The 21,406-nt window shown below is 39.1% G+C and overlaps 1 protein-coding gene across 2 annotated transcripts in view; it reads right to left on the bottom strand.

The window, feature by feature from the left end:
• Positions 1 to 1,793, bottom strand: part of KAT2B (lysine acetyltransferase 2B) — a 99,782-nt gene extending 97,989 nt beyond the window's left edge. For both annotated transcript variants that reach the window (XM_037845665.1, XM_037845666.1), the window contains exon 1: positions 1,402 to 1,793. In XM_037845665.1, coding sequence (XP_037701593.1) covers positions 1,402 to 1,707 — 306 coding nt within the window. In that variant the 5' untranslated portion in view covers positions 1,708 to 1,793. The remainder of the gene's footprint in view (positions 1 to 1,401) is intronic.
• Positions 1,794 to 21,406: the final 19,613 nt, after the last annotated feature.

Genomic DNA, 21,406 nt, shown 5'->3' with positions numbered 1-21,406 from the left:
ATATCATGTGGCACTATTTCATAGTTTCAGTTTTCTCAGCTGAATTCAAAAAAGGACAAATAATACATTATCCACTCCTGAACTTGGTTCTTTCTGCTTGAAGTGTGGTCTGTGGACCAGTATGGCATCATGTGGGAGTTTGTTAGAAATGCAGACTCTCAGCTGATTCAGAATCAGCATTTTAATAGATTCCCTGGTGATTCCTATGCACATTAAAGTTTAAGAAGCACTGCACTGGATCCTACATTCATTCAACAAACATTTATTGAACCAGTGTAGGGTAAACAGCAGATGCTCAATATATACATGAAGATATGAATGGTTTGGGGAAAGGGCACTCAGAAATGGCCACCACAGAGCTCTTGTGGCAATCTGGAATCTGGGAACTTGACCCTGTTTACAGCAGGAGGGAGGAATACATACATGGGAGGTGTGTGAGTGTGTGCAAGTGTCTTCCCCGCCTCAGCCACAGGCCGCAGGAGCTGACAAGGCCAAGTCTCCGCCCCCCTCAGCTGTCACCCTGTCAAAACAAAGCCTCTGCTGACAGCGCAGGGCCAGCCTGCCCCTCGGCCTCGGGCAATCCTCCAACCCCAGGAGCGCGGCACCTACATCTGGGTCCTCAGCTGGGGGCCCAGGGGCCGCCGATAGCTGGGATGGAGAAGAGAATGGCAAGAAATGTGTATCTTCAAACTCAGCAGCAGTGCCCGCCGTGCTGGGCTGTCACCTTGCCAAATTCTGTTTACACCCCGAGCAGTTGGGACAGCGTTTTAACTAAATAAGTAAAAACACAACAATGACAAGGCTGTCCCCCTGCGTCGCAGTGCCGCCGCCCCCAGCCGAGGAAGCCTGGCACTCCACGGACCCTCGCCTCGGGCTGCGTCTCCACCTTCTTATCCCGCGCGTCCCGCCCCTTCTCTCTCTCGAAGCGCAGGGAATCAGGGAGTCTTTTCCACCCTCACTCTTTGCACCCAGCCTCTCCCAGTGGGGCAAGCGTATAGGCCAGGAGTAAAGGGGTCACTGAGGTCCCCAAGATGTTTTCCTGACTCTGGGGTGTCCTGCCACACTGTGAACAGGGCTCTACTCTGGCGAGCTCCTACAGAGCAACGAAGCCCCAGGGCAGCCCTCGGAGCGTGAATGGCTAGGCTGTTCCGTCCAAGGGGAAGGAATAAAGGATTCTCCGTCTTGGTGATTCCCCTTCTTCCAACCCAACGGGACTCTTATCCGAAAAGGAGCTAACTGGGCGCGGGCGGCAGAAGCACTTCCGCGGTGCAGCGGCCCCAGGCGGTAGGCGGGAGGCGGGAGACGGGAGGCGGGGGCGGGAGGGGGAAGGGGAGAGGGCGGGGGCCCCACAGGGCTGGGCCCTTCGCCCCCACCGGCGGTCCGGGAGCGGCAAGCGGGTACCTTGCAGGCAGAGTACACTCCGAGTTTCTCCAGTTTTTTGGCCCGTGGAGCAGAGCGCAGCTGCGCCTTCTTCACGGCGATCCGGGCCGAGCCGCCGCCTCCAGGTCCTTCGGCCGTGCCCGCCGCCGCCACTGCCGTCGCCGGTCCGCAGGCACCCGAGCCCCCGGCGGCGGCGGCGGCACACGGAGAGCCCTGCGGCGGCGCGGGCGGCGGTGCGGGGGGCTGCGGAGGCAGCGCCCCGGGCCCGGCCCCTGCCCCGGCTCCTGACCCGCCGCCGCCCGGCCCGGCCCCGCCAGCTTCGGACATGCCGCCCAGGAGCACGGCAGGAGGCGCCGAGCGTCAGGCGCCACCGCCGCCAGGGTCTCACTCTCGGGCTCTGGTCGCCGGGAGAGCGAGACCCTCCCCCCACGCCCTCCCGCCCCCTTTGCCCACCCCCCCTCCCCGCCCCCGCCCTCCCCCGCGCGCGCCGCTCGCCGGGCTCGCTCCGGCCTCGGCTCGCGGGCTGGTGGTGGTGGCGGTGGCAGTGGCGGCAGCTGCTCCCCCAGGAGGGAGGGGACTAGCGGCTCTGTTGCCGCCGCTGCCACTGCACACGCCCTCCCCCGGCTCTCCTCCCCGGGGCTCTGCTCCGCTCCCTGGCCGCGGACATGTTCCCCAGGGCTGAGGGCTCGGGGTGCGCGCAAAGAGGGTGGAAGGATGCCAGATTCTCCTTGTGTGCTGGTGCCGGGAGGACCCCTTCGGTTTCTTTTCTGTTCTCAGGGTTTGCGCCCCCCACCCCTACACCTCGACACCTAGCGCTCGCTTGCCTGCAGGCGAGGCCAAGCTCGGGGTAGGGGGCTGGAGCCCAGGCACCTGCTGGCTGCCTCCCCTCCGCAGCTCCCCAGCCGACCCCCGCGTTTCCGAGCCCGAGAACAGGAGAAGGGGGACTCCCATTCATTTGTCCTACTACTCGTTCTACCTTCTCTTAGACCCGAGACAACTTCCTCCACCCTAGCGGGAGCCAGAGGAAAAAAATATATTTTTTTTTGAAAAGTACCCGTCAATGCTAATCCTTTTCTTTGTTGCTAATTCATCAAAATAAAGGCGTGATGGTATCCGTTTCTCTTTTTTTTTAACACATTTCTGTCAGAGGAGCTTCCTATAGCAGTTCCTGGACCAAACCTGGCAGAGGAGGGAAAAACTCGTTAATCAATATTTTCGGTAATTTTTTTAAAGAGCTGGTTGTTGAAAGAACTATTGCCTAAAAAACACAGTCAAAATAAAAAAACACGAGCAGGAGTAGAAGTTTGAATTAAGAGTTTTAAAAACGTTAAAGAAAACAGAGCTCACCTCTGGGTGTCAGGATTATAACCCATTGCTATTTTCTTTTTAAAAATTTTCCATAGTTTTCAAATGTGATACCACCAGCATGCATATTAACCGCGAAAAAATTTTTAAGCAGCATCCAAGATGAGTGTTTATTTTGGCCTCAAACTTTTTTTTTTTAACTGAGTTTTCAGCTGTTTTGCTGTTGATGACCATGAAGGTGGTGTTTAGGAATGTGGAGTGAACATTTCAGTTTTGCATATGAAACTTGTGCCTGGTCGACCTCTCAAAAGCAGCTTTTAAAAGTCAAGCGGTATTTCTCAGCACCCTTCTCTAGTGTCCTGATTTTGGAGGACAAATATTATGATATGCAATTTGGGACCGGATGTGCTTATAATCAGATTCTTTGCATGCTTTATAGCTTTATAGTTCTCACCAAACTCCACAGAAGGCCAGAGACAGATTTTCTCTGGAAATGTTCCCTCCCCTTCCCACCCCTGTTAATTTTCTCTGTCATTTTTCCAGATTTTCTGTATTCTTTCAACTTTTAATGCAGAGTGATATTATAAAAAAAATGGAAATGAAAAGAATGTGTAAACATAAAGTGATGCTAGGAAGGACAAGAGGAAATACCCTCTCCCAACTTGAGCCCAGTGTAAGGGTCTGAAATGGCAGAGTCATCAGGTTCCATTAGGTGAGTTAGTTCTGTACCTCCTTTTTTGACTTGATGTGCTTCACTTTACTACTGTTATTCTCTTGTGGCTCTGCTGAGGTGTTTTGCAGATCTTTTGCCATTCTTGCTCACCAAAGGAGGATGGAAGCCTTAAAAGCTGTGTTCCCCTGGTCAAACTCTCTCTCTAACATCCCTCATGATGTTAGCAGATCTCTCAGAAATTCCCAAGTGTTATGGATTGAATTATGTCACCCCAAAAGATATGTTCAGGTTCTAACCCCCACCTCCTTATTTGGAAATGGTCTTTGAAGATATGATTACTTAAAATGAGACCATGCTGGATAAGGGTGCCTTATAACACGAGGGAAATTTGGACACAGGAACAGACAGATACAGGGGACAACACCATGTGGCTACAGAGTCTGAAGGGCTGCAGCCGAGGAATGGCAAGGATTGCCAGCATGTCACCAGAAGCTAGAGGCAAGGAAAGGGTCTACCCTACAGGTTTCAAACGGAACATGTCCTGCCCACACCTTGCTTTCTGACAATAAATTTCTGTTGTTTTTAGATGTCTAGTCTGTGGCATTTTGCTACAGCAGCCCTAGAAAACTAACACAGTGAGAAATATCTTGATTGGGGTTTAGATTACTCAGTGTACACATTTGTCAAACTCATGGAGTGCTTCTCTGGAGATTTCACTGGATGTAAATATTACCTCCAAAATTTGTTTTTAATCATAAACAATTATTGAAGTCTAGTTAATGATATTTATGCTGAAAGTTTAGGAGTGCAGTGTCCTAATGTCTGTAACAAACTTCGAAATGCATCAAAAAATAAGATGGATTGATGCATCTGTATAGCAAAACTTGATAGAATCTAGGTGGTGGATGTATGGGTGTTCCCTGTACAATTCTGTCAACTTTTCTCTATGTTCAAACATTTTATAAAATGTTGGCAGGGGGATCCTCCACCTTTAATATTAACTCACCACCCATCACCTCCCCCTCCCAAGCCACCCCCAGAATTCAGGAGGCAGGTTATTTCCAGGATGTCTTGAAGCAGAAGTAATCAATCTCAGTGCAATCCACCATGAAAATGATGACTGTCTGGATGGCGAATGGCTTGTGACATCAACTGCACATTATTTTTCATTATATCCTTGCACAGAGCATCCAGATGACATACTGCCTTAGGTTGAAAACCCACAGTTTCAAGGCCTGTTCAAAGTGTGTTCTGAGTACCAGGCAGGGAAATGTCAAGGGCACAGGATACAGCAGGCTTGTTTTGCCTCTTCATAATCAAGCTGTTGTGAGCATTTAGTAAGCTCTTCCTGTGTGCAGAGCACTCTATTAGAAAATGGGTACCAAGAAAAGAAAAAGGCAGTCTTCTAGCTTTTAAAATATGTATAACTTACTGTGGTAAGAACACCACAATTAGAAAATAACATGGGCTTGGGGAAGGGAATTGTAGGGAGCAAGTTGACCACTGAAGCTTACATGTGATATATTCATACCATAGAATATTACACAGCTGTTACAAAGAATGACCTTTATTTAGATGCAATAACATATGTAGCTCTACAAGATCACTTAATGAACACCAGTACAGTGTAATACCTAATGAACACCAGTACAGTGTAATACCATTTATGTTAAATACAAACTCTCATTAACATATAAGCACAATTCTATATATGTCCAATAAATGAGATAAAATGTAAAAGCAAGAGAAAGATCTAGAAAGATACACAACAAACTCTTAAAAGTTGTGGGGAAGGAAAGAGGGTCAAGCATGGAAGGCAAAATGGGAGAGGAAGATGCAGAAACTGAGCCTTATCTACAACATGTCTATTTCAGATTTTTTTTGCCCCAGGTTTGTTGTTGTTGTTTTAAAATATTTAACAGCTTTACTGAGATAAAATTGACATAACATCAAGTTCACCCTTTTAAATTGTACAAATCAGTGATTTTTAGTGTATTCACTGAATTGTATAACCATCATCACAATTACCCCCCCCCCCAAAAAAAATATTGTCCCCTCTCCCCAAGCCCTGGCAACCACTAATTTAATTTCAGACTATAGATTCACCTACTCAGGACATTTCATTAGAATGGAATGAATGATACAATATGTGATCTTTTGTGACTGGCTTTATTCACTTATAATGTTTTCAAGGTCTGTCTATACTGTAGCATGCCCTATACTTCAATACTTTTTATGATGGGATAACAGTCCATTTTATGAATATACCACATTTTGTTTATCCACCCACCAGTTGTACATTTGGTTTGTTTCCAATTTTGGCTATTATGATTAATGCTGTTATGAAAATTTGTGTACAGGTTTTTGTGTAGACATGTGTTTTTAGTTCTCTTGGGTGTATCCCTAGGAGTAGAATTGCCAGATCATGTATTAGCTCTATGTTGAACATTTGTGGAACTGCCAAACTGTCTTCCAAAATAACTGCACCATTTTACAATCCTACCAGCAGTGTATGAGGGTTCCAATTTTTCCGTATCCTCATGAACACTTGTTATTTTCTGTCTTTTTTATTGTAGCTATCCTAGTGGATGAGCAGTGGTATCTTATTTTGGTTTTGACTTGCTTTTCCCCTATGACTAATGAGGCTGAGCATATTTTCATGTGCTTTTTGGCCATTTACATGTGTTCCTTGGGGAATTGTCTGTTCAGATACTTTTCCCATGTATTTATTATTTATTTTTATTTTTCCAAACACTTCCATTTTTTAATTGGGTTATTTGTCTTTTTATTGTTGAGTCATAAGAGTTCATTTTATACTCTTCTTTCTGTACTGGAAACAAGTGTCTAATCAGAGAGATGATTTTCAAAAATGTCCCCCCATTCTGTATGCTTTCAATTTTCTTGATGGTGTCCTTGGCAAAACAAAAGTTTTTAACTTCAACTTCCCAAATATTGTATTAGTAAACGTCTGTTTCCACATATGCCCCATTATGCTTGCCTTCTTCAGTCTTGGCACACACGCTTCCCTCTGCCTGGAAGCACTCATCTCCAGACTATATACCTAGTCAACTTGGGTTTATCCTTAAAATCTCTACATAAACACTACTTCCATGCACTGTCTCTGGGCAGGCTGTTTCTCCTTGAAAAGCAATTATTCTTCTCATTTGTTTTAGAATATTTTACCTAACCTCATTTTCCCTGTCTTTCATTGGGCACACTTGAGAGTAAAATTTTGTTGTTTTTTTCTTTTTTTTTTCATTTTTGTATTCTTACTTCCTCACAAGGAATGTTCTCAATCTCAATAAACACTGATAGCAAAGATAGCAAAATCTATCTTGTGTTTGTCCATATCTATCTCCAAGGCCATCACCTCTTGCCCGGATAATAAAAACAACTTCCTAACTTCTCCCTCCAATTTTACCCTTGCTCTACCACGATCTGCTTTCCACAGTACAGAGTGAGTTTCAAAAGTGTAAATGCAAAACCGATTGCACAATTCTGTGCTTGAAACCCTCCAGTGACTTCTTGTGGCATTTAAAGTAGTCTCAAGTCAGTAACATGATTGACAAGGCCCACCTCCCCTGGCCTTTCTCTCCCATGTGCAATATATTCCAGCCACACTCAGGAAGCTCTTACCTCAGGGCCTTTGCATTGCTCTGTTGCCTAGATACCTTCTCCTCAACAGCATGACTGGCTCCTGTTCATGTCCTTTGCACAGACATGCCTTTCCACCTAGAAAAGGCAAGTTCTGTGCCCATCTGTAGATGGTCACTTACTCCAGCATCAAGCAGCTTTTTACCCCATTTCTTCATACCAAGTCAGTATGGTTTCTGTAATGTGCCAATAACCCCGATCTCCACAGAAGGGTTGAAATTGTGTCCACTGAGGGCCCAGCCTCCAAGGGATGAGTCCCATCAAGGTGGTAAAAGATGAAGTCCAGTGTGTGCCTGAAGACCGATGGCCTTCCCAGCACAGCCACCTGCTGCCTTTAAGAGACACCTGGCGGGACAAGGGATGGGAGGTTTCTGGAACAGCTTCCCACTGCAGAAAGAGTCTGTAATTACTGGACATTTATTTTAATAACTTCAAAATTAGACCTATCTTTTTAAGGAAAAATTGCTGGAAAACAATTTTGAAATGAATCCCAGGGAGGAGAGACAACTAATCTATCCTAGTTTTCAAGCATTTATGCAATTAAGTCATCATTTCCAGTGAATCTTAACCATGCCCCTAATACCATTAGTGCTATTTTATTTATTTTTATTTTTAGGTGTTCTTAATAACGATTCTCCATATTTTGTATGAATAGGCCTAAGTGTGTTTGGCCGAGCAGTGCTCTTTCAAAGAAAGAGCTTTTCCCCCCATTGTTTTCGTTTTAAATATTAACACATATAATTGTTTAACCAGCCTACCAACCATTTACAATGAAAGTACAATGTAAGTAAAAGAAATGAAGTATGCTTTCTTCTAAACTTGGGCTAAATGGCTTGCTGCTTTTCTGAAACAGTACATGAGTACCTATCTCTTAAGCAAATTGAAAGTTATATAAGAAAATCAAATCTCCAAGGAACCAAACTTTGTTTCAACCTAGATTTTCTGGAACAATCCTAATATCATGAATTTTATTCATATTAGTGTTAAAATAAACCTAACAGGGATTCTAATTCCCTAACTATATAAAAATGTTCATACACATAATTTCACAAATGAGGGTAAAAAAATGTTTGTCAGGAGTTTTTCCAAGTTAGGGTTCCCTTGTATGGGTCAACCAGCTCCTACAATTCCTTAATCTTAATTCCTGATTTGCTAAGCAAACGGCTGCTGGCTCTTTAAGTCTAAAATCAAAGCTCAGAGCAGTGTGTTCCAATTTACGAAACAAGTGCTATACATGAGTGACAGCTTTGGGTAAGATAAAACAAAGAAAAAAATGGAAAATGTTCAATGTAGTAACATGATATCCCTCCTGAACCACAAAATTTTTATGTTATTAAGTTATTAAATATCTCAAAAATTTATAAAAATACAGTGAATGATACAATATCTGTACATTTCCCAACTGGATTTTTTTAATATTTCCATTGCCATATATATATTTATATATATATATATATAAATATATATTTGTTTGACAAATTCCCCTTTATCCCTCTCTTTATCTCATTTCCCAAGGGCCTGCCTGCCCCAGAAGTAAACACTCTTTGAAAGTTATGTGTATACTTGTTGTTCCTGCTTTTTAATGTTTACCAAATAAACCCTGTAGAGAAGTGTTCCATGAACTTTTTCTATAAAGGGCCAGATAGTAAATGTTTTAGTAGGTCATATGGTCTCTGTTGCAACTTTTCAACTTTGCCAAGGTAGCGTGTTCTGGGAAAGAAAATTTGTTTATCTTACACAATTGGAAATCAAGCAGGATATTAGCATGTTATAAGTAATCAGTAAACATTCCCTTCTTTCTTGTTATTGTTGTCTAGAATTTTTGATCTACATTTTTTATGACACAAACTAAATTTACTATTTTATTTCAGTAAATAGTTAATTAAATTGCCTATTTATTTTACCAGTTACCGTGCTCATCTTTTCTTGCACTGTACTCCTTCACTCTGTTTTCTCTTTTTCTTGCCGAATGTACCCATTAGTACTTTCTTCCTAGAGGATGTAATTCACTATTTCATTTATAGTGTCTTCCACTTACGGATAGCGGATAGCCTTGAAATCTATAGGTGGTGAAACATTTGCAATAAGTATATTTATTCTATCTAGTCAAGTTGAGTTGAATATTTTTTATTAGCCTGTAAAGAAAGGAGCCATCTTCTTGGTATTTGATGTCAATTTTTAAAAAACAAGTATTTATATTTCTTTCAAACCAAAAAAAAAAAAAAAAAAAAAAAAAAAAAAAAAAAAAAATCAGACCTATGCCATTAAATAGCATATTGGTAAAACACAGACAGTCTATGTGCATGTTTATGAGTATAATAGAGATGGGAATTGCTACCATTTGTATTTTACCAAAATCTCTCATTTAACATAGGCATTTTCTAAATATCTCTGGGTATCAAGATTTTTTTTCTTTCCAAATTCTTATGTAAAGTCACAAAGTAGAAGCGAAGAGGTAACGAAGATAATAATAAAGCATATTTAAAATGTATTCCTATTCTCTGTTTTGCAAAAATTTGTAATAAATATTTTTCACCCAAGAACTTTTCATATTTTTCTTTCATGACTAATATATATGTAATGTTCCTTATATAAAGGAACTTGAGACCAAAATTTTTAATATTAGCTATCAGGTCAGCTTTTTGAGTGCAACCTGATTGATTGTAAAATTAACAGTTCTCATCTGGCCAATTAAGAAAATATATTCCTATGAGAATAAAGGAGAAACCATTTTAAGCTGAGCCACTGTGTATACTCACTTTCAAACACGTATTTCCTCTACCTGAAAATCCACAGCATCCATCAGATACAGGACTTTGGAACTGCCTCTGCAGTTTCTGAGACTTAGTTTTATATATTGAATGTGGAATTCCATGAAGATCCAGCTCACCAAACATCCCCGAAGGAGAAAAGCACACTCATTTATTTACCACGCAGTACTGGGTTAGGTGCTAGTATAAAATGAATAATTCATCAATATAGTTTAATAAGTGATTGAGCATTTTAGAATTAATGGAATGAATTGGGGTTATCTATTCAGGGCTGTGCAAGAAGGCTTTGACCCTTTGACCCATTTTTAGAAATCTTCATCTATAGAAATCAAAGCCAGTGCCCAAGGATACATTAATGAAAGTGTTTATCACTTCCACAATAGGAAAGAGTAGGAAGTTGGAATTAATCCAAAATGTACAACAATGGGGAAATGATGGAATAAAGTACAGTACATTCATACAGTAGATTATTTTGCCTTTAAAAGGATGAGTTTTATCTCCAAGTGTTGATATGGAAAGATGTCCACAATATATTAAGTGAAAAAAGAAAATTGCTAATGTATTTGGTTCAATCATGTTTTTGTAAAAGGAACACTACTACCACCACAAATCAATAAACATAAAACATATTGGCATAGATATAAAGCATGGAAAAACGTGGAAAAACTGTTAAGTAACACTAGTGTCTTCAAGGGGGCAGAATTGTCAAGATGTATATTTTTTCTTTATATTTTATCTTGATATTTTCTGCATTGTTTGAAATGTTACTTTTGAAATAAAAATAAATACATGGAAGCCAATACATTTTCTGAGGATTGAATTTTTCTGAGTTCATTTGCCAGTGGATTGCTGACTAATTCTATCTTGAGACATTTTTCCCCTTATTTATGGGATGTCACTGTTTTAGAAATTTTACAGGGAAACAGTTGCAATTCATACTTGTATGTGCCTTCTAAATAAATATGCAGTAGTATTTAATGAAAGCAGTTAATGTAACAAAAGAAAAAGGAAACATCAGAGCACAGCATACTTGTATCTTCGCTGCTTTTACCCTTTTGCCTTTCTATTCTGAAATATTTTATGCTATTATATTTATATAGATATCCTATTTTTAAGTAGAATTTAAAAAAAAAAAAGTATAACATGCACAAATCATTATTATCCAGCTCAATGAATTTTTATATATACATATACTTAGCCACTCACCAGCCAGATCAATATATAGAACATTCCCAACACTCAAGAAGGCTTCCTCTTGCTGATTTTTAGTCAATACTCTAAGGCAATTGATATTCTGACTTTCATCATCATGGATTACTTTTGCCTGTTCGTGAGTGTCATAAAAACATAGTCATACTACACGGACTTTTTTGTTGTTGGGCGCCTTTTTGAACATCAGTATGTTTATGACATTCGTCATGTTGGTCCATGTAGCCATCTGTTACTTATATTGGTTGGGGTTCCCCAAAGCAACAGAACCAACATGATATATACATGTTTATTTATTTATTATAGAGAATTGGTTCATATGGTTGTGGGGCTGGCAAGTCCAAATTGCTCGTGGAAGGTCGGAGGCTGTAAGTTCTGAGGCGTGCTGTTGAAGACTATGGTTCCAGTCTGTAGGTGAGGCCAAGGAAGAGTGGACAATATAGTGTTGATTCTTAATCCTTCAGTTCTCTTTTTTAAGACCTCCAACTGATTGAATGAGATGCACCCATATTGCTGAGGAAATCTCCTTTACTTAAAGTCAATTGACTGTTGATGCTAATCCTGTCTGCAAACTACATCCATGATAACAACTAGTCCAGTGTCTGACCAACTAGACAACAAAACCTAGCCAAGTTAATATAAAATTCACCATCATGTCACCCTTTATTACTGTTGTGCAGTATTCTGTTACATGTCTATACCGCAGTTTATCCATTGATGGGCATTTCTGAGTTTTTTTGTTATTATGAATGAAGTTGCTATGAATATTCTAATATTGTTTTTTTGTGGTCATAAGCACTCATTTCTCCAGAGTATATACCTATTGGTACAGGTGTTGAATCATAGAGAAGATGTATGATTAGCTTTAATAGGTACTGTCAAACAGTTTTCCAAAGTGATTGTACCAATTTACATACCTATCCATGGTGTATGAGAATGACAGTGCTGTACATTCTCATTAAACTTTGGTATTGTTAATCTCTTTTGTTTTAGTCATTTTGGTGATTGTGTACATGGTGTCTTTTTGTGGTTTTAATTAGCATTTACCAGATGTGTTGGGCACTTTGTCAGTTGCTTAACGATATTTCAGATATCCTCATTTGTGAAATATCTGTTCAAATCTTTCACCTATGTGAAAATTGGCTTGACTATCTTTTTTTGTATATATTTATTGTAGTTCTTTTGATAGAATATTTTGGATTTGGTTCCTTGATGGATATATGTTTTGTAAATATCTTCTCCTAGTTGTGGTTTGCCATTCACTCTCTTACTAGTGTCTTTTGATCAACAGAAGCCCTTACTTTTATTGAAGTCTGATTTATCAGTATTCTTATATTTGATGCTTTTGTGTCCTGTTTAAAACTCTGCCTAAGCCATGGTTGTGAAGACATTTCCCTATGTGTTCTTCTTTGAGTTTATTTATTTTATTATTCTTATGGTTCCAATTAGGTTCATTTTCCATCACAAACAATTGCTGATTATAGGGGGAAGTATAGATTACCATAGCCTATTAATTTTCTCTTTATTTTTTTTTTTAAACTATCATTGTTAAATGTTTAGGAGTACCTCATAGCATGAACCTTTAGCTCCATCTTTACTGAAAGTTCACTATAGTGTTTTTGAATAGTCTTGTACCCCATTACCATTAAGGATTGTATGTTCTTTAACTAATTTTTAAAGCAGCACCACCTTTAGGCTCCGGCAAGAAGCGCCCCTATTCTGGGATCCATAGTTTAGAGAATACCTCATTATAAACACTCAAAATAAGCAAATGAACAGGTACCTCTGTCGCTTGGGATAAGCTCTAGACAAGGTAACCCTATAAACCTAGACTTTCACACTTCTGCCTTGCACTGTTCAAGTCTAGGGGAAGACACACTTCCTCACATCTCTTGCCCTAGATCTTAAAAACAAAAGGCTCCTGCAAGGGCATGCTGAGAAGTTTTGTGGCTTTGGAGTACAGGAAGGATTTGAGTGGCAGAAGTGCTTAGGTAAGAGAAAAGACAACTTAATTAACTTGTCAAATCCTACTTCTTAGCATGAATGCAAAAGATTCTTGCATAACAAAGTATTGTTTCCCAGAGTGCCAAGCAGCCGTTTTCTTGCTTCTCTTTGTGTTCTAATTCATGGTTCTGAAGATCTTCATAAATTAGCACGGTATTCATGAACTTTGTGAATTGGTGGCTGAGGAAGGTTTTGTAATATTAAACAACTCATTTTACCCTTAAATTTATATGTATGGAGATCTAAACATTACATATGTAAAGTGGCAAATGGATGAACATTGAATGCAAGCAAAGATTGTGAATAGTTTTATAAAACTAAGAAGGCAGTTAAATTTTCTTTAAAAAATGAATAAAACTTTTAGCTTTATTTAAATACCTTTATCCAAAAATTCAACACTAACTAATTATTTTTTTAGTCTTATAGATTAAGAAAACATTTTTTTAAATGTGAAAAATAATTTTAATTTTTTATTTTTCTTACATTTAATTTATTTCTTTGAAAGAAAATGCATTCAAAATTTGTACTCTTTAAATACAATTTTATTTTAAACCATGTGCATGTAATAATGTTTTATACCTTGTACATGTATTACTTTGAATTTAAAAAGTTAAACAAAAAAGAAGAAAAAAGAAAGTCCATGAGAAAAAATAAAGTGTATAGAAAAACACCTGGCAAATGGTGAGTATTCAATAAATATAAGGGTACCTGTGATGGTTTGAAGCTGTATGTATACCAGAAAAACATGTTCTTAAATCTATTCCACTCCAGTATATGTGAACCCATTGTTAAGTAGGATCTTTAGATGAGGCCACTTAGGTTAAGGTGTGACCCACTTCATTTAGGATGGGTCTTAATCCTAAGTACAGGAGTCCTTTATAAGCAGAATGAATTCAGAGAGAAAAAAGAGAAAGCCATGAAACTGCAGCAAGAGGCTTAAATCAACAAAACCCAGAAGAGAAGGGAGAGACCAGCAGACACCACAATGTGCCTTGCCATGTGGAAGAGGAGCCCAGGATGGCTGGCAGCCAGTCTCCAGGAAGAAAGCATCACGTTGATGATGCCTTGATTTGGACAATTTTGTGACCTCAAAACTGATAAGCAAATAAATCCCCACTGTTTAAGCCAACCGATTTCATGGTATTTGCTTGAAGCAGGCTAGGAGACTAAAACAGTTACTCTTCTGCCACCTCCACTTTCTCTCTCTGGTTTTAACTTGGCAGCAGATTAACATCATTTCCCTCCCTCCTTCTTCTTTCCCCACTCTCTATCCTCAAATACAAACATACATATCCTGTTTGGAATCTGATTGCCTTATGGAAACAGGCCCAAAGTTTGGAAGAAAATGGAGCTAGCAGAATTGATAGTAGACATTAGAGAAACCTAGCAGGGGCCAAACAGAAGTTAGATAAAAATTCAGTTACCAGTATTTTCAATAGAATTCTGACATAGATCATTTGCCGGGCACTTCTGAACCTAGAGGGAAGTCACGGGCATCTCAGAAATGTGGTTGTGATCAAAGGGAATTAAACTGACTCTTACTAACAATTTGACTTACAGGTTGAGCTGCCAGCAGTCAGCAAAACCAAATTAAAGCTTCAGGAAGTTAGCACTACTAACCACATCCGTACCTCTTCAAACACACACCTGGAATGTTTTCACAGCTGGAATCCAGTTTCTAAGGCAACTCATGAGAAATTCAAATTGTTATATGGCTCACCAATAAGAAAATCATAACTAACAGCTATTGAGTACTTACTTTGTGCTAGAGACTATGCTAACCACTTTTTGCAAAATATCTCATCTAATCTTTATCAGAGACCTATGGCAGAGCTATCACCCCTATGTTAGAGAAGAGAACTTGAGGTTCAGAGAAATTAAGTAACTTGTACCCAAGACTCACCAATCTTCTGCTCTTAACCACTGTATAGCTAGCAACAATGGCAATTACCAATTATTGAGAGCTGAGGGCCTGAACATGTAATCTTTACAACAACCGTAATGAGTAGCACTTATGAGTCCTATTTATAGTCGAAGAACCTTCAGCTGCATTGCCTGGAATTACATGTACTAGAGATAACAGTAGTAATGAGTGCAGGGCCTCTCCCTCAGCCCCTAATTTAAAAGCAGAAGAGAAAGTGGGATCTCTTCTGCCATCCTTTTGAGAACCGTAGGTTCATGCAGAAGAGGATAGTCTTCATTCTAGAGTAACACTGTTCAACAGAACTTACTGCAATAATGGAAATGGTCTACATCTGTACCATCCAATGTGGTAGCTACTGGCCCCATGTGGTCACTGAGCACCTAAAATGTGGCTAGTGAGATTGAGAAACCAAAAACTGAGTTTTATTGCATTTTAACTATTTTAAATTTAAATAGCACATGTGGCTAGCCACTTCCATATTGGACAGCACAGTTCCAGAGGATGAGACTTCTCAGTGGCCAAGTTTCCATCAGAGGCTGAGAGTTTCTGATAACTCCGCTCTCCCTGCTCCTCACTCCATGATTGGCCAGCTTCTGGGACATGTATCTTCAGACTAAGGCACTGTGAGTAAGTGAAGATAAGGGAAAATAATTAGAACCCATCTTACTCCTTTTATTTAAAGCTAAATATTCATTTCATTTGCTCATTTATTTATTCAACAAGTATTTGTGGAACTCTTACTACATGCCAGGAAAAACTACTAAAAGTCTATGCACTGGCTCTGGGGTTAAAATGGCAAGCAAGGCAGAACTGGAGGGACAGACATTAATTCAACAATCACACAAACATATCATTGCAAACTTGAATAAAAGAAAGCATAAGGGTTTGTCAAGGCATTTGCCTCATATGGAGACTCAGGAGACACCTTCCTGATGATACTGAAGATCAGCTTGTGGAGGTGATGTTTCCATTGAGAAATGAAGAATGAGTTAGAAGTAACTGGGTAACAGTGGGAGGAAAAGCAGTCCAGGTGGAAGGAATAGCATATCGAGGGCCCTGAGGCAGGCAGAACGCAGGCATGCTAGAGGAACTTGAAAGATGGGGAGAGTCAGGAGAGATGAGGCTGAAGGAGCAGGCTTTGGCCAGGCCCTACAGAGCCTTGCACATCAGATTAGGATTTTTGACCTTTATCCTAAAAACAGTGGTGAGTTACAGAAAGTTTTTAAGTGGGGGTGTGACATGATTAGAAAATAAACTTGAAGAAAAAAAAAACAACTTGGCTTTTCACAAGGGCCTCATTGTTCCCTGTTCCTTCCTTCCTTCCTCCTCCAGCAGGCAGGCAGGTGACTTCCCCAGACACAAGGCTGCAGCTGGCCCCAGAGGCAGTGCCTCAGAACAGACGAGAAGTGCTTGGTCCTGGGCCCAGGAGATGAATGGAGCTTAGCTGTGTTCTTTCCTCTAATGCTCTGTGTGTTCTTTCTCTGTATTTCTGCCATTAAATAAATACTGGGGTATTTATAAGAACTGTCAGCAATCCACCCACTCCATTTTCTCTGCCACAGGCCCAGAAGCCCACAAACAGTAACAGCCTGTACTAGATTCTATGTGATATCCAAAGAGACAGCTCCTAAAGGAATACTAAACATAACTCTCTCCACCCAGGCTGGTGCTTGCCGCCTCAACTTTTACGATCATAGCTGTAGAATATCTAGGAAACTTGAATTTTTGTTGGGCAGTTTCAAGCTGAGCAAAAGGCAGCCTGCTTCAGAGGCTGGACTTCAATATTTTCTAGCCTGACCACCTTTCCAATTAGACACATGTATTTGATCCTGTGGTGGAAGGATAATAAGGCAAAGACTTCTTTTTCCAACAGGAGAAAGGCAAGAAAAGAAAAGCAAAAACAGACATCAAGATTTGTGAATGAATTTAACTTCAAAGGATATAAATAATGCAAATCCAATTTCCCTAAGCAAAATGAATCCCTGATTGTCCCCTTTTTCCAAAACAAATTAAATTTTACCTCTGTCCCTGGCATAATAGAAAAGTCACCAGTTTTGCTGGTCAACACACCTGGGCTTGATTCTTAACTCTGCCTCTTACTCTGGGCAGGTTAATTCACTTTCCTGAAACTCAGTGCTCTTGTCCATAAAATGGGTTAATAGTGCCTATTTGCAGGGTTGCTGTATAGATGTGAGATAATGTGGGTAGAATACTTAAAGATGGTCCCAGCACATGGTAAGTACCATTATTACCTATTACTACATCTGCCTATCTTCCCAATGACATTCACTTTGTATCTAATGCCTAGCCTTGTAGGTGCTCAATATATGAAATGAATAGTTGATACAACTATCTTAAAGTGAAAAAATTATTTTCTTGGGTTCCCATCCTTCCCAGGATATCCAATCTAATTTCCTACAACCTTCACTGCTTATTTTTATCTGCTTTGGACATGAATTAGTGAAAAAACATGTTTTTATTAGACGTGCTTCCAGAAAGTTATTCTCCTAGTATTTTTCTGTTTATTCCTATATTTTAAAATTTTTATTTTTTTCCAAAAAATTATGCATGCCCATTAAGAAAAAAATGAATACAGAAAAGTTATACAGATGTTAAACATTTATTTTCTTTATTAAAGAAAACTGGTTACCAACCAATTTTTAAAAAGATTAAAAACCCAATAGAAAAAAAAAGGAAAAGTATGTGAATCATCAATCCACAGAAAAGGAAAGTCCAATGGCCTACATATTTGTAAAGATGTTAATCTCTATCTTAATTTAAAATACAAAGGAGATAGTAGTAGTCTATAATTTTTTCTCTTTTATACATATTATTAATTAGGATAGAAAAAATAAAGCCTTTAGAATAGTTAAGTGTAAATTTGTTTAAAAGATATAGGTGGCTATTTGGTAATATTTGAAATGTATGCTTCTTGCAAGAAGGAATTTGTTTTTTTCATCATGGGATCCCCAGTAATAAAAAAAAAAAAACAGTTATCTGGCACATAAGTTACATCCTCAATAAAGAGTTGTTGAATGGATTTAAAAAATTCAAAATGCATGTAGTCAATTATGGAGGAATCCTACTATTAGTGATTTACTTCATGGATATATATATATACAAGGATTTTTTTTTTTTTGCAGCATTGTTTGTAAAAGGCAAAGATTGCCTTTTTACATGAGCAGTAATGTACATCATAGAGAAAACATTAAATAACATTTGTACACTCATACCATGGTATATTATACAACTATTAAAAAAGAATAAGGTGGATCTATATTAACTAACATGGAACAATGTCCACAGTATTATTGCTAAGTGTAAAAGCAAGTTGCTGAGCAGTACATATAATATGAAAAACTATAAAATACGACCAACTTCATCACTGACATATTTTGGAAGGTTTCACGTCATTAAGTGAGTCTATCTTAGGACAATAGATTAAGGAAGGGGAGAAGAACCCGTTCACCTCAGAGCCTACTTATTTGCTTTTTTTCCACTTTGGAAAGAAGCAAGTACAATTTTTATAATTTAATATTTTAAAACGAAAATGCATGAAAATATTTATGTAAAACCATAAAAAGTCATAGATATTTATTTGAAAATGCTGTACCTTAATTACTTCGGGAAATGGTACATTCTCATTTTGAAAACTATATTGGAAAGCAAAAAGAAAATAAAATCTCTTATAAAGATAAAATTAACATTAGCAGTTTGATAAACACCCTTCTAACCATTTTTTTGTGCCTCCATAACAGCCATACAATTTTACATAAATGGGCTCATCCTATTGATGCTGCTCTATGGTCTGCTTTTTTTAGTCAATATTCAGTGAACTTCTTTCTAAATGAATAAATGTAGATTGTTTGCATAGACTGCATAATAAGCCATTGTGTTTATGACTCCTTAAGTAAACTAATCACTTCTTTTTGGAAACTATAAACAATGCTGCCTCATTCATTGTTCCCATAGTGAACAGACACAAAACAACATATTAAGCATGTGTGTGAGATATAATAAAAATACTATGAAGGGTAATACACCCCTCATCTAATCAGCATTACTGTGACGGTCCCAAACTTATTTCTTTTTGTGCCCTCACTGAGGTAAGTGTTATTTTTAATTCTGGTTAATCATTATCTTATTTTTCTGTATGGCTTTATCACATACATTTGCATCCCTAAACAATATATTGTTTAGTTTGTAAGTTTGTAAACTTTACATAAATAGGTTCTTCCTCTGTAGACTCCTTGTGGTGGTTCTTTCAGTCAACAGACAATTCCAGATATTCTTCCCAGTGTGCATAGTTGGAGCCATTCCTTGCCCTGAGGTATGGCATTCCACTGTGTGAATACACCACAGGTTACCCATTCTCCTTGTGGTGGTCACTCTCCGGGGACACTCAATGATCACCTTAGATCACCACCTTCTGGTGTTCTCATCCTTGCATAATCTCCTCCCCTTGAGTGTAGGTGGGAACTTTGGCTTGCTTCTAAGCATTAGCATACGGCAAAGGTGATGGAATGTCATTTCCAGGATTATGTTATGTTACATGAGACTTGGTCTTGCTTACAGATTCTCTCCCTTACTAGTTGTGAAGAAGTAAGGCAGTATTGGGAGGCCCACGTGGCAAGGAGCTGAGGAAAGCCTTCAGGAATGGAGGGCCACCTTTAGCCCACAGCCACCAAGAAGCTGGGGTCTTCAGTCCTCCAACTGCAAGGAAATGAATTCTACCAAAGACCTGAGTAAGCTCAGAAGTGGATCTTTCCCTAGCTGAGCCTCCAGATGAAAATCCAGGCTTGGCTAACACCATCATTACAGACTTGCCAAAGACCCAGATAAGCTGTGCCCAGAATTCTGACCCACAGAAACTGTGAGACAATAAATGTGTATTGTTTTAAGCCACAAAGTTTGTGGTAGTTTGTTATGCAGCCATAGACAACTAATGCATTCGTGTTGATGGATATTTGGGATGTTTCCAATTTTTCAGAATTACCTACTAAACTAATAGAACATTCTTACGCACATCTCTTGGTGCACATGCACAGTAGTTTCTATAGGGCAAATAACTGGAAGGAGACTTGCTAAGGCATAGGGTAGGTGAGAGATCTGCAAACTTTTCCTATAAAATGCTGGAGAGCAAATATTTTAGGCTTTGCAGTCCCTATGGTCTCTGTTGCAACTATTCCACTCTGCTGTGGTAGTGCAAAAGCAGCCATGGGCAATGTGTAAATGAATGAGCACAGCTGTTCTCCAATAAAACTTTATTTATGGACACTGAAAAGTGAGTCTTATATAATTTTCACATAACAAATATTATTATTCTGATTTATGTCAACCATTAAAGAATGTAAAACCCATTCTTAGCTTGCAAGCCATACAAAAAACAGGTGGCCAGCCAGACTGGCCCATAGACTATAGTTTCAGATCCTCAGAAAAGGTAATCTTCAACTTACAAGATAGGGAAGTATTGTTTTCTGAAGTGATTGTACTAAACCAATAGAGTAGTGTGTAAGAATTCTCATTGCTCCACATCCCCACCATTTGGGATGGCCAGATTCTCATGCTTTCTGCCACTATGGTGGGCATGAAATACTAACTCATTATGGTTTACGTCTGAAATACTACCTCATTATGGTTTAAATCTGCATTTTCCTGGTTATTTTTGTTTTGGAGTATTTTTTGCATATTTTTATTGATTAGTCATATTTCCTCTTATGAAATGTCCCTCAAGTTTTCTGCCTTTTGAGGGAGAATGGGGTATTTGTCATTTTATTATTGGGTTTTTTTAGTTATTTATAGTTTTACACATCTCAAATAGAATACTCTGTCAGATTTGTCACAGAAGATGTGTTATATTTTCTACTTGTGGATGGTTTGCCTTTCCCCCCTTTTATGGTGACATCAATATAATCTTGAATTTTCCATTCTAAGAACAAGATGAGTCATTGCTTTCATTCATGTTTTCTTTTATGTTCTTGGGAAACTTTTATAGTTTTCATCACACATATAAAACCTCATTCATACTTTGTTTATTCCTAGTCAAATTGTTTTCTTGTTGTTATATCTAATGGAATCTTTTTTCTTTTGTATTTTACGAGTTGTTTTGTTTTTTGTACATTAATTACATAACCATCCACCTGTCCAAGTTATCTTATTCCATTCCCATATGGTTAGGCAAACCATTTTATGGACACATGATATTCTAAAGAATAAAAAAGGCTTCAGACTCTTAAGTAACTGCACACTATGCTTCCTACCTATACTTTCTTTCAAATTGCTTTTCAGACATGTGTAAGTGTGTGTGTCTGCAAGCATCTTTTTACTTTTGTGTGTGTGGAGTTGGTGGATGTTATGGAGCCATGGCAGTGAGGAGGGCCAGAATTGAGCAGAAAGAAATAGACAGATGAAAAGGAATCAGGTGAAATGAATTTAGTGGAAATATCTGTAAAAAGATGTTGTGGAATGTGGGGTCACTAAATATTA

This window comes from Choloepus didactylus, chromosome 1, assembly GCF_015220235.1.
Source record: "Choloepus didactylus isolate mChoDid1 chromosome 1, mChoDid1.pri, whole genome shotgun sequence".
Taxonomy (NCBI): Eukaryota; Metazoa; Chordata; class Mammalia; order Pilosa; family Megalonychidae; genus Choloepus; species Choloepus didactylus.
Note: the sequence above shows the minus strand (reverse complement) of the source record. Positions and strands in the feature narration are given on the sequence as shown.